Source organism: Monodelphis domestica, chromosome 1, assembly GCF_027887165.1.
Source record: "Monodelphis domestica isolate mMonDom1 chromosome 1, mMonDom1.pri, whole genome shotgun sequence".
Taxonomy (NCBI): domain Eukaryota; kingdom Metazoa; phylum Chordata; class Mammalia; order Didelphimorphia; family Didelphidae; genus Monodelphis; species Monodelphis domestica.
Window position 1 is genome coordinate 283,871,343 of NC_077227.1, and position 13,799 is coordinate 283,885,141.

Genomic DNA, 13,799 nt, shown 5'->3' on the forward strand with positions numbered 1-13,799 from the left:
TCCCATTTCTTTTAATATTAACCTATTTTTAAGCTCTAGTTTTATATATATGCATACTCATGCTTATGTATTTTTGCATGTATATATCTATATACCTATTTATGTCTTGTCCTTTCATCCTATACAGTATGTTGCTGTTCCCTCTAAGTATACTTCTTTTTGCTGCCCAGGTAATAACAACAGTTTTTAAGAGTTGCCAGTGACCTCTTTTCTTATAGGGATACATATCATTTTAACTTATTGAGTCTCTTAAAATTTTTTTTCTTTTTCTTTTTCTTTTTTCCCCTCTTTTTTAATTACCTTTTGATGATTCTCTTGAGTTCTGTGCTTGGACATCAAATTTTCTGTTCAGGTCTGGTCTTTTCTTTATGAATTCTTGAAATTCTTCTATTTTGTTGAATGACCATACTTTCCCCTGTAAGAATATAGTCAGTTTTGTTGGGTAGTTGATTCTTGGTTGTAGACCTAGTTCCCTTGCTTTCCGGAATATCGTATTCCATGCCTTTCTTTTTTTCAGTGTGGATGCAGCCAGATCCTGAGTTATCCTCACTGTGGTTCCTTGGTATCTGAATGACTTATTCTTGGCAGCTTGTAATATCTTTTCTTTGGTCTGATAGTTATTGAATTTGGCTATAACAATCCTGAGTGTTGTCAGTTGAGGATTAAGTACAGAAGGTAATCTGTGGATTCTATCAATCTCCACTTTTCTCTCTTGTTCAAGGATTTCGGGGCAGTTTTCTTTAATAATTTTCTGTAATATAGTGTCCAGGCTTTTTCTTTTGTCATGTTCTTCTGGTAGGCCAATAATTCTTAAATTGTCTCTCCTTGAACGATTTTCTAAATCCTCTGTTTTGTGAATGAGATGCTTCATATTTTCCTCAATTTTTTCATTCTTTTGGTTTTGTTTTATAGTGTCCTGCTGCCTTGTGAGGTCACTTGATTCTAGTTGTATTCTGGTTCTTAAAGACTGGATTTCATCCTTATTTTTTTGGTCGTCCTTTTCCTTTTGGTCAGATTTTCTTTGGAGGTCATCTTTCATCTTCTTCACCTCATCTTTCATCTGCTTTGCCTCATCTTTCATCTCCTTTGCCTCATTTTCCAGCTGGTTGATTTTGGCTTTCAAGACACTATTTTCTGTTTCCAGATGACTTATCTTAGTTTTTACGTTCTTTTTCCAATTGTCTTCAGCCTCTCTTAATTGTGTTTTGAATTGCATTTTGAGTTCTTCCAAAGCCTGTATCCAATTTGCTGGGATTTCTGATTTTTCCTTTGCTGGGTCCTCCATCTCTGCTTCATTCGCTCTTTGCTCATTACCTGTGCAGAAGCTGTCTATTGTAATTTCTTTCTTCTATTTCTGTTGTTTGCTCGAGTTTATCCCTTCTTTGCTCTCTGTATTTGGCTGTGCTCTTGCTCCTCTCATTTTGTTTTGTTTTTGGGGCTGTCAGTCTCCCCTCTTGGAGCTTTGTCAGTTCTCTTGGTACAGTCTCTAGGGGAGGAATGTTAGCTTCCCTGTCCTCTGGAGGCTTTTGATTGGATTGAGTTCAATTGGGTTGGGCTGTATGTGGTATGAAGCACTGAGGCTCTGAAGACTCCTGGAAGGCTGGGCCGCCCAGGCTCTCTCCAGTTCTCTCCAGCTGCTTCTCCAATGTCCGCAAGTACCTTTGCCTGCCTCCCTAAACTCTGAGGAGTTCTGATGGGATTAGTTCAATTCGATTGGTCTGGATGTGCCCGAGGCAAGGGTGAGACTGGCGCCTGATGGAGGGACCCAGCCACAGCCCGTTTCTCCCTGGCTTCCTCTCTGCTGTCCAAGCTGGATGCTCCGAGCCAGGGGCCCCACTGCTCACAAGGTAGACCCTGCAAACCAGTACCTTTGCCCACTCAGAGGTTCCCGCTGCTGCTGGGGGCTCAGCCCTCTGGATTGTGGGGGAGGGGTCCTGGGACCTTCGCTCTGCCTTCCCCTTAGCCCTGAGTATTCTCAGATTCCAGCTTTTGTGGTGCATACCTTTTGATTTGAGTCCAGAAGGAGGGTTCCTTGCTTCTGTCCTGTTGTTCAGATTGAATTTTGGTGCCCTAGAAGCATTCAGTCTGTATCGGTAAGGAAGGGTCTTCCACGAGGTCTGAACTTTCGCTGCTTGCTAAGATGCCATCTTGACTCCACCCCTGGAATATTTATTGACATATAACTGGGCAAAGAAGTTTTTAATGATTGCCTTAATTTCTTCTTCATTGGAGGTAAGGTCCCCCTTCTCATTTATGATACTGTTAATTTGCTTTTCTTCTTTCCTTTTTTTAATTAGATTGACCAGTACTTTGTCTATTTTGTTTGTTTTTTCAAAATAGCAGCGTCTAGTCTTATTTATTAGTTGAATAGTTCTATCACTTTTGATTTTATTAATTTCTCCCTTAATTTTTAGGTTCTCTAATTTGGTTTTCTTCTGGGGGGGTTTAATTTGTTCACTTTCAAGTTTTTTGATTTGCATGTCAAATTCATTGATCTCTGCCCTCCTTAATTTATTAATATATGCACTCAGGGATATGAAATTTCCTCTGAGTACTGCTTTGGCTGAATCCCATAAGGTTTGAAAGGATGTCTCACCATTGTCATTTTCTTCAATGAAATTATTAATTGTTTCTATGATGTGTTTTCTAAGTAACCAATTTTGGAGTATCTTTTATTTCATTTCCAATTAATTTTTAATTTGGCTCTCCATGTACCCTTACTGATCATTATTTTTATTGCCATATGATCTGAAAAGTTTGCATTTATTATTTCTGCTTTTCTGCATTTGTTTGCCATGTTTTTATGACTTAGTACATGCTCAGTCTTTGTGAATGTGCCATGTGCTGCTGAAAAGAAAGTGTATTCCTTTTTGTCCCTATTTATTTTTCTCCATATATCTATTAACTCTAATTTTTCTAATATTTCATTCACATCTTTTACCTCTTTCTTATTTATTTTTTCATTTGATTTATCTAAATTTGATAGTGGTTGGTTCAGGTCTCCCACTAATATAGTTTTGCCATCTATTTTGTCCTTCAATTCTCCTAGTTTCTCCATTAGAAATTTGGGTGCTATACCATTTGGTGCATACATGTTGATTAGTGATATTTCCTCATTGTCTATACTCCCTTTTATCAGGATGTATTTACCTTCCCTATCTCTTTTAATCCTTTTTAATCTTAATCTTTTTTAATCGGGTCTATTTTTACTTTGGCTCTGTCAGATATCATGATTGCAACTCCTGCCATCATCTTTCCATCAGTTGAGGCCCAATAGATCTTACTCCAACCTTTAATTCTGACCTTGTGAGTATCTACTCGCCTCATGTGTGTTTCTTAAAGACAATCAGAGTATAATTCTTCTTAACTTTCTTCTCATTTACCCTTTTCCCTAACTCTCATATTTTTCCTGCTTTTTTTTTCTTTTAAACTTAGCTAAAAAAACCACAACTAAAACTGTACCTATCTTGTTTCTTTCATATCCTGATTTGGATATTTCCCTTGCCAATCACATTCTAGATTATCTATAGAAATAACCCTTTCTCCACTGATTTCTAATATTTTCCTTTGATTTGTCTTTCTCTCATCTGCTTTTTCAACTTTGGCCACAGTTGGAAAGGGCCCTCCCTCCTCATTCTGAATATCTATTCCTATTATGTATGAAACTATGGAAAACTTAACTTCAGGGCTTTGTTCATATTCTATATCAAGTACTGTGTAAATTTTGGCTATTATGATTTTCAGTACTCCACTCTACTGGCTGTTTTTGTGAAGACTCTCAAGGGCATGAGCTGGTAGCTTTTGCCTAATTCCATAGAGTTTTTGCCTGGGCCAAAATCAGCCCTTCACCTAGAATAACTTAACAATAATACTTATCCCACTATACTTTGAGATAATCTAAATTAATTTTATAAAGTTAAAGCCACATGTGATTTTCTACATAAGGTAATTTTAAAATGCATTTAACTGAAATTGAGGTTACTTAACCAGTAATGCTTTCTGCATTCATAGAACTTTTTGTAGGGCACATCATCATCTATCAGATTCTGTACATCTCCTGTAATGAATAGGCAGGTTGACGCTCTTAAAAGAATGCTACATTCGAGAGTAAATCAATTGCCAATCTTGAAATGGAGCCATGATTTCATGTTGTAGTGGGTGTAGGACTATATAATTGCTCTTAAATTAATATTAGACAGTATTTTCTTTCCAAATGTGAGCCTTATACTAGTCAAAGCACCCACATAGCCTACCTATCAATCATTCTCTGACTGAGAAATATTCCTTTTCCTCCTTCTCAGGGCAAGAATTTTGTCCCTGCTGAACTACTGGGGATCAGTATCTCAACTCTCAGAAATAACCAACCAGTGCTACCCTAGTAAGGGTCTTAACCTTACTTGTCAGCAGTTCTTTGGATCTAGAATTCAAGAAGACTTAACTGATGAAGATGGAGCAAATAATTTAGTTTGAATTCATCTCCAATTAAACTTAGTTTTCTTTTCAGCTGACACTTATTGAATATAATTATTTTTATTGCTTGGTGGCCAGCAAAGTTTATGTTTAATAAGTCTTGTTTTCCTGCATTCTTGCATTTTTTATATCCCAATATATGATCAGTATTTGTAAAGTTATCAAATATACCTGAAAAATCAGCATACTCTTTTTTATTCCTATTCAATAATTACCAGTTATCATATCTAACTTTAAAATATCTATATTCAATATCTTAATGTTTTTCTCTTTTTTTAGTTTTGTCTATTTACATTGTAAATCTTGAAATTTCTCAGACTTATGAATGTTAAAAATTTTCCCCAATGGGGAATTCTCAATTGGAACAATTCCCTACTGGGAACATTCCCCATTTTGATTGTGAGAACTCGCCAGGATCAGAAATGGGAGGACCTCTACTCCACCCTTACTTAAGACTGCTTTAGGGAGAAAACTCCTTGCTAAACAATGAAAGTACTTGGACCCATGCTTATGATGAGGCAGGGAGTTCTTTGAGCCATGCCTGTTTTTAGAATTGATACAATGGGATGCTAGGTACCTATAAAGGTCGGGAAACTTGTAAACTTGCCAAAAGCAAAGAGGTGAAAACTTATTCAGAGGTTTTCTCTTGAGGGGATTAGTAGACTCAGCTGTGTTTTCTCTGGTTCAGATTTACTGAGGGGATTAGTTGACCCAGCAGTGTTTTTTCTGATTCAAACTTACTAACGGGATTAAGTTGACCCAGCAGTATTTTTAGAATGGGTTGTCCTTTGGAAAACGTCTACAGTGATTGGTAGATGTAAGGACTTAGGGGAGGTGACATAGGAGAAAACCCCCTATATAAGAAAAAGCAGAATCTCTTGAGAAGAGAAATCCTTTTGGAGGGAGCTCTTATGAGGATTGCTTGGGAAGAATCTCTTGAGAGAGGCTCTGGAGAAGGGAAGCTCTTGGAGAACAATCTCTAAGGAGATCTCGCTGGAGCTCCTCTGAGGCGACTCTGTTCCTCTGGAGGCTCTGGAAAGAGGCCCTTTGAAACAGTCTCTGGCTGGATCTCTTTTTGAGGAGGACTCTGGCTGGAACTCTCTCTGGTGAAGTCAGCTGAGATGGAGCTGGCCTGGTGTCACTAGAATCCTTTTGGAAGAAAGCTCTTAGGACAATCCTTTTGGAGAAAGCTCTTATGAGGATAGCTTGAGAGGAGCTCTTGGAGGAATTCTCTAAGGAGGTCTTTCAAGGGAGGCTTACTCTGGCTGGAGCTCCCTCTGAGGAGACTCTGTCCCTATGAATCCCTTACTTGGATAAATCTTATGGTGAGTGATAAAAGACTGACTGATTCTCTTTCTCTTAAGACTCAGGTCTACGCCATGTTGGCTTAAGACCCTTCATACTTATACTTTTTCTCTCTCTCTCTCTTTCTTTGATTACTCATTGTATTATTAATTAAAATCTCTATAAAACCCAGTTGACTTGGGTATATTCATAATTGGGAATATATTCCCTTGCGACCACCTTATATTTGATTAAAAAACCAAGACACTGTAGTGAAACATATTTTCTGCAGTCAAATTTACTCACCCACTCTTATATCTACTATAATTTATATCTTCCACTATTTTACTCACTACAGTTTACAACATCAACCATTTTAATTATTACAGTTTATGGTGACCCCAACTCTTTTAAATGACACAATTAGAGGCTTTACTGTCTATTTCTGTGTATAAATCATTTCAAAATTTTCTCTAATTATTTGAATACTATGCTATTTGGTATACATTTAGAATATTGACATTAGTTCATTTTTTGTGATACCCTTATACATAGTATATTTTTCTCTTTTTTTCCATTTTTAAAAAAATTTGGAATATTTTTCTACGGTTACATGATTCATGATCTGCCCCCTCCCTCCCCCTCTTGCTGGAGCTGACAAGCAGTTCCACTGGTTTATACATGTATCATTGTTCAAAGTTTATTTCCATGTTATTCATATTTGCAGGAGAGTGATCTTTTAACATAAAAACCATATCCCTATTGAACTATGTGATCAATCATATGTTTTTCTTCTGTGTTTCTGTTCCCTCAGTTCTTTCTCTGGTTGTGGATAGCCTTCTTTCTCATAAGTTCTTCTGGATTGTCCTGTGTCATTGCATTGCTGCTTGTAGAAAAGTCTAATATATTTGATTGTGCCATAATGTATGTCTTTGTGTATAATGTTCTCCTGGTTCTGCTCCTTTCACTCTACATCAGTTCCTGGAGGTCTTTCCAGTTCACATGGAATTCCTCCAGTTCATTATTCCTTTTAGTGTAATAGTATTCCATCACCATCAGATACCACAATTTGTTCAGCCATTCCCCTATCAATGGACACCCCCTCATTTTCCAATTTTTTGCCACTGCAAAGAGCATGGTTATAAATTATTTTTGTACAATTCTTTTTCATTATTATCTCTTTGGGATATAAACCCAGCAGTGGTATGGTTGGGTCAAAGAGTAAGCATTCTTTAAAAGCCCTTTGGGCATAGTTCGATAAACACCTATAAAATGGAAGATGGTTGCAGAATGCTTTAGAAAATAGAATCCAATAATATGTTGTTTGCAAGAAACACACTTGAAACTTAAAGATTCACACAGATGTAAAATTAGGGGATAGAGTTAAATCTAATATGTTTCAGGTTAACTCAAAATAGCAGGGGTAGCAAACATGATCTCAGGCAAGATAATAGTAAAAATAGACATGATTAAAAGTTAAATAGAAAATATACTATGATAAGCACATGAAAAGGTGTTTTAAATCCCTCCTGATTAGAGAAATGCAAATTAAAACAATTCTGAGGTACCACCTTACACCTAGCAGACTGGCCAATATGGCAGCAAAGGAAAGTGATAGGAAGGGATGTAGCAAAATTGGGATACTTTCTCATAAACTGGTAACTTAATCTTGCCCTATAAGTTTGAATTTTAACCTTGATAATATAGATTTATTGCCAGGGTCCTGCACTCCATGAGCCCTCACAATCAATGTATCTTTGTCTAATTTGTACTCCTCTTATACTAGATACTTTGACAATTATTTGATATTTTGAACTTCTGCCAACTCCGACAGATTCAATATAGAATATTGTTTCTTTCTGTCATTCTTTTTTTCTTTTAAAACCTTACCTTCCAAACTAGAATTAATACTATGTATTGGTTCCGCTGCAGAAGAACAGTAAGGGCTAGGCAATGAGTGCTTAAGTGACTTGTCCAGGGTCATACAGCTAGGAAGGACTGAGCCCTGATTTAAACCCAGACCTCCCATCTCTAGGTCTGGCTTTCAATCCACAGAGCCACCTAGCTGTCCCCTAGGATATTGTTTCTTGAAAGGTATAATCATGTCAATCAATAGCTGTGACTATCTTGTTCTTGCCATCTAAAATTACACAAAATGGCTACAATATCTTCTTCAATATTGAAACTGTTAGCTTCACCTGAACTTCAAGTGGTCTTTGGACCTCTAAAATCACTTACCAGTCTAATTAAAATGTCATTAGACTATTTGTTGATGGCAATACTCAGGTGATGGTTATGGTAGCCTAAAATGCAAGGAGGCATTTCATTCATTATCCTACACTGCTGGCAGCTCTTGCCAATCAAGCCAGATTTTCTTGTACTATTTAAAAGGAAGAAATCCGGTACAGCTCTTAATGAAATATTGACCAACAAATTAGGTAAAGTATTCCTCTCTCATTTAAAAAAATAATTTGAGGCCATAGTTATAGAGCCGATGATTGTTCTGGTCTGATTTGTTAAAGAACTATTGCTTTTAATACTGATGTTTAAATAATTGTTCTGCCTCCAAGAGCCAATAGACACTCCTTTAGCCATAGGGCTAAAACCCAGTTGGTTGAACACTCCAATCAAAATTGATTGGAGGGTAATTAGCACGAGATTATGTAAAACTGCATCCATGTTTGATGATTCAGAGTGTTGGATTTATACTGTCTAAGAACCTCACAAAGTCCAGTTCTTCTGGTCAATGAGGTATTTCCTTTTATTCCCTTTAATTTCAGGATGATCTTGTCAGTAATCATTTTCTCTTAGAAATAGTGTAATTATAAGAAACACCTCTATGGCAGTTGGAATTTTGATTTCTCTTGGTTGTCCTCTTACCCTCTAGGTATATCATTTTCAATCTTTGCTGATTTAACTTCCACTTAATGTTCCTTAAGTGAGGGTATACTGCCAAGAAGAAATTAAGTTGAGGTAGTATGTATAGAATTTTTTTCCTTTTCTTTTTTAAAGGAGTTTGGCTAAAATAATAGGGAAGAGAAATATAAGGTGGGAAGAACTTGGCTATGTTTATAGACACCAGAGAAGGAGTTGGTAGGCAGGGATAGATTAAAAAAATAAGAGAGGAGAATAATTGTAGGGCAATATTTTGGAGACAGGAGAGGATGAGATAAGGTTATATGTAGAAAGATTAGTTTTGATGAGAACAGACCCTTTATCAGAGAGGAAAGAGCAAGGGTTTTTTTAATTGTAGAGAAGAAAATAAGAAACTTTCTTTTCTCATTTAAAAATGAATTAAAGTCCTCAGCTCTGAAAAGAGGGGGTAGGAGAATAAGGTAGAAAATGGGAATTAGGTGAAGGAGTGAGAGGGTAGACCCAATTACCTCTTAGATTGCATAAATTTGTAATGAATTGGGTTGGCTTGGCTGCATGGATTCCTCAAATTCCTCTGAAGCAGCATATGAGTAGGCACAGAAGCAGCATATATTGCCTAAATATCATTCAAGGTTGGGGTTTGGCAAAAATATAGTGGTGACAGGACAAGGGAGCAAAGATTTAGAAAGTGGAGGAGGGTTTAAAGCTGAATTGTTTTACTAGAGGGTTGAGCTTGAGTGTAGCCAGTCTAGGAATACGAGCTTGGAAAAGCCCTGAAGTAGATATTGATCGAAGGTCACGCTGAGAAAGAAGAAATATATTTAGGAGAAGCAAGACATAGGTGGAGAGATAGAATAATAGAAGAATGTGATTGGATAAAGAAATAATGTTTTCAATTATGGAAACTAAGCACTTGTGGACAACGTCAAAATCAGGTTGTGACCACCCCTGTGTGCAACTGAAGTGGAGTGGAAAGCATGAAAGGGAGATTGAGGAATTGAGAGGTTAGTTAGGGTGACTGAAGGGACTTCAACATGTATAATAAAGTTCTCAAATATTATTGGAGTAGAGATTGAGAAGCAGGTATTTAATTCTTGGAGAAAGGAGACTTGGGGGGATGTGTTTGATAGACAACTGCTAATAGAAATTTGGGCAATAAATTTAAATGGAGGGAATCTCAAAGGAATAAAGGTTGCTAAAAAATAGAAGCAGAGCAAGTGGCAATGAGGAATAAGAATTTTGAGTCTCCTCCAGGATCAGTTCAGTATATGTAATGGCTGCTTGGAATAGTGGGCTGAAATATAGTCATGAAAGAAAATTACCAGAGAGTGGCAGGCGATGTAGTGTCATAGAGAACAATTTCTGTGAATGAGGGTAGCTGGAAGGGAAATTTGTTAACTATGTTTTGGAAGTCCCACAAGGCACAGTGGAAGGGCAGCCTGGATTGGAGTGGGATTTGGCAGGACTGGATTTGATGTGAATGGGTTTGAAGAAGGGGTAGTTCGGAGTAGGTTGGTCTCGACTCTCAGCTATTTGGAAAACACATTTATTGAAGAGGGTTTAACATGGTTAGATAAAAGCCTTAAGGCAAACGAAATTGCTTTCAATTTGTAGTGTGGGGGGAAGAAAACTACCCTCCTATAAGAAAAGATTCAATGCCCCAATACAAAATTTGGCCCTCTACCAGCATTTTCTTGCAGGGTCCAAGGGATTGCACGCTTAGCCAATTGGCGTTCAGGGAGCAACTCCTCCCGCGCGTCTTTCAAAGGACGAGTGGGAACCAATGAGCAGTTGGCTGCGAAACCTGATGTGAGAGGGCTCACATGAAAAATAAATAAGGTGCATCTGATTGGCTGCCTGGAGATGCCCTTTCCCCGCCTCACAGAAGGAAGATACCAATCAACTCAGGGAGAACGGGAGGAGGTGGACCCTCCGAGGGAAAGGAGTAGAAGAGAAGCGCCCGACGTCGGGCTCCTGGCAGCTTTGCTGTGGAGGTGGTGAAGGTGATGAAGGTGGTGAGTCTAGCATCCTCGGGGCGGGGATCTGGAGAGTCGAAGCCCAAAAGGCATGGTTGGTTGACTTCCCTGCTCCTCGGGGCCAAGGCCCTGGTAGTTATAGAGGCCCCGCTTTCCCTCACCCCCGGGTCTCGGAGCAGGTAGGGGAAGGCCTTTGGCCCGCCGCGCCCCGTCTAGCTTTACACCCAGCTAACTAACTGTCTGCTCGCCCCATAAGGAGCTGGGTCGAAGACAGGTCCGGGCGGCGTGGAGTATCCTCTGGTTTCCACGAGGAGACTGGTTGCTGGGGTAGAGGCCCAAGCCCAGGAGGGGGGCGGGGCTCCCTAAGGTGGGTTTGAGAGGTGGCGGCAGCTTGAAGGGCTGGGCGGGAGGGGAACAACCTCTTTCTCCCCCTCCCCCACTCCGGTCTTCCCCTTTCAGGGTTTTGACTTCTTGTGTTGGGTATTGGGTATCTGATTCACTTGAGGCTTTAGTTATCTTTGAGAAATCCTACCCTGGAGACTATTTGCAGAGTTGAACTTTTTCGGCAGCCAGTAAAAAAAGCCAAAGGTCCTAGCAGCTCGAGTTTCCTTGTGCATCTTGAGGGCTGGGTTAACATAGTATTTGTGATGATGCCCTGTCAGCATCCCTAGATGTGTCCAACTAATTTCTTAAACCCATGTCCACAACACCTACCTCGAGCACTGTTGCCTTCTTGACAGTTTGTTACTTTTAAAGGATATCTGAGCAATAACATCCAAGCAGTAATTTTTAAGTTGGAAGCAAATTTGCTAAAGTGAAGTTCTTTTTGTAAGCACTATACACACACTTTGATATAATTGGTTTCCTTTGAAGCCCAGTACAATGCAGACAAGTGAGTTTGACTCATCAGATGAAGAGACAGTTGAAAATGAACAGACACCATTTCAGGTATCCTGGTAAGTTGTTTTCCTTGATTAAAGAAAAAACCTGTATTTCACAAAGTTAAGATCTTGTTAAGGTTTTGACATGTGACTTAGCATCTAGTAGAAAGAATGGGGGATTTGGAGTCGGGAAAAACTTGGTTTAAATACTGCCTCTGACAGTGGAGCAGGAATCATTTAACCTCTCTTTATTTCTTTATCCAAAAATTATCCAATATTTGTGTTACTCACTTATTAGCTTTGCAATCCTTAAAAATGCTAGCTAAATTATATTATTACTATTGTTATTATCAACAGCACTTTTCAAGCATAAGGTAACATTCAGCCTTTAATTGATTGTCTGCATTGTATATGAGGGAAAAGAAACCCTTCATTTCCCCTTTATTTTATAATTTAGAAAAAAGGTAGAAAAGGAAGAGGAGAAAAACCATAATCATCCTCCATCTTGGTATTCAAATGTTTTGATTCTTCAGCCACAAAGGACATTAGCTAAAATATAGAAACTTGACATTTACTAATTTATCATTATAATCTACTCTATTGTTTTATGCTGGCATAGAATCCAGGGTCTTCCAAAGTCATGCCTGTTGAAATAAACTCCGGCAGATCCTAAACCATGAAAGAAATGATTCAAGCATAAGTCCAGCAAAAGATTGGTCTGTTGTTATTGTCTGAGGAAGAGACACCATAGCACCTCAAAGACCAACTACAAAGACAGAGGGATTGGGCTCTGCTTTGGAGAAAAGTATATATTTGACATCAAATTACAGATCTTCAAATTCATCCATATCCTATGTATTACTCTGAATCAGAATCAAGACTGATGGTTTGCAAGGATAAAGAGCAATAGAAAATTCTGCTCTCTGCTGTTTATTCCATGACAAGTCCTTTATGTAAAGTCTCTAGTTGATAACATCACACAGGAGGCTGCTGAATGGAACTTCAGGCTATCTCATAGTCATACAAACTGTGTATTAAAAGTTATGGAATATGCATTTACATTATCTAATTTTAACAGCCCTCAATGAGGCAAGACTGGCCTTTTATTTCATTCTGATTCCCCATCATTTCCCCCATACAGTACCTTTTCTTCCATCTTCATGCCTTCCATACCTTTTTCTCTTTCTACTCTTTGAGCTGAAAAACTCAGTTACTTTACTGAAATAATTGGTTATTCTATTTATTTTAAAACCACTTGACACCAACCCCAATACTCTTTTTTTCCTAGTATCTCACAAAGTAGGTACCCTTCTTGCCAAGGCCTATACATATATTTGAGTCCATTCCTTTCTCTAATATTGCAGCCTCTGTTAGCCCTTCTTTCTCCAAATTTCAATAGGTTCAAGCATACCCAAGACTCCCCCATCCTTAAAAAACCTTCACTATACTCATGCTATCATCCTATAACTTCTCCTTTCATATTAGCTAACCTTTTTGAAAAGGCTATCTGTACTTACTACTTCCATTTCCTCGTGTCTTACTCCTCAGCATTTTGCAACCTAACTTCTTACCTTATAATTCCATTGTAATTGATCTTTCCAAAGTTTCCAGTGATCTCTTGATTGCCAAATTTTATGGTCTTTTTTTTTTCAGTCCTAACTCTTGACTTTTTTGCTATACCTAACACTTGTTGACAATCCTTTTTTTATCCTGAATACTTTCTTTTTTCATATCATTCTCTCCTGGTTCTCCTATTTGTTTGAAAGCTCTTTCTTAGTCTCCTTTGCACCTTCTCTGGTAGTGTGTGTGTGTGTGTGTGTGTGTGTGTGTGTGTGTGTGTGTGTGTGTGTGTAAGTGTATATGTATGTATCACCATTGTTTGATTCTAGGCCCTCTTTGCTCTCTACATCCTCTCGTCAGCTCCCCTAGATTTAATTATCTTTGTAGATGAGTCATTATTTTCTTCCCAAATTCACCCCTTATAAACTTTATATTTTTGTAGAGGTCACAAATATTCTTCCCGTCTTCCAGGTTCAAAACCTTGGCATTATCCTAGACTTCTCACTCCCTTACACCCAATCTCTTCCTTCTACTCATGAAGTATTCACTTTCTTTCAGGCCTTCTCGTTGCCTCCTAATTGGATGCCATATCTAAGATATTTTCCCCTCTCCAGTCCATCCTATAAATTTCTGTCAAAAGAATTTTTCTTAAGCCCAAATCTGACTCTGTCACTTTCCTACTCTATCAACTTCAGGGGTTCCCTGTTGTCTGTAGGGTTTAAAATATAAAACTACTCTGTTTAGCCTTCCCCCC

At 38.3% G+C, this 13,799-nt stretch overlaps 1 protein-coding gene across 5 annotated transcripts in view; it reads left to right on the top strand.

Annotated features, from left to right (window-relative positions):
- Positions 1–10,388: 10,388 nt before the first annotated feature.
- The window catches only part of CDKN3 (cyclin dependent kinase inhibitor 3), a 34,993-nt gene continuing 31,582 nt past the window's right edge, over positions 10,389–13,799 (top strand). Inside the window, exons 1-2 of one of the 5 annotated variants that reach the window (XM_056810963.1) lie at positions 10,389–10,643; positions 11,478–11,560. In XM_056810963.1, the coding sequence (XP_056666941.1) occupies positions 10,635–10,643; positions 11,478–11,560 (92 nt within the window). In that variant the 5' untranslated portion in view covers positions 10,389–10,634. Of the gene's footprint in view, positions 10,784–10,821; positions 10,972–11,477; positions 11,561–13,799 lie in introns of those variants that run through there. The other 4 variants (XM_007473133.3, XM_007473131.3, XM_007473134.3 and 1 more) reach the window with 4 other exon arrangements.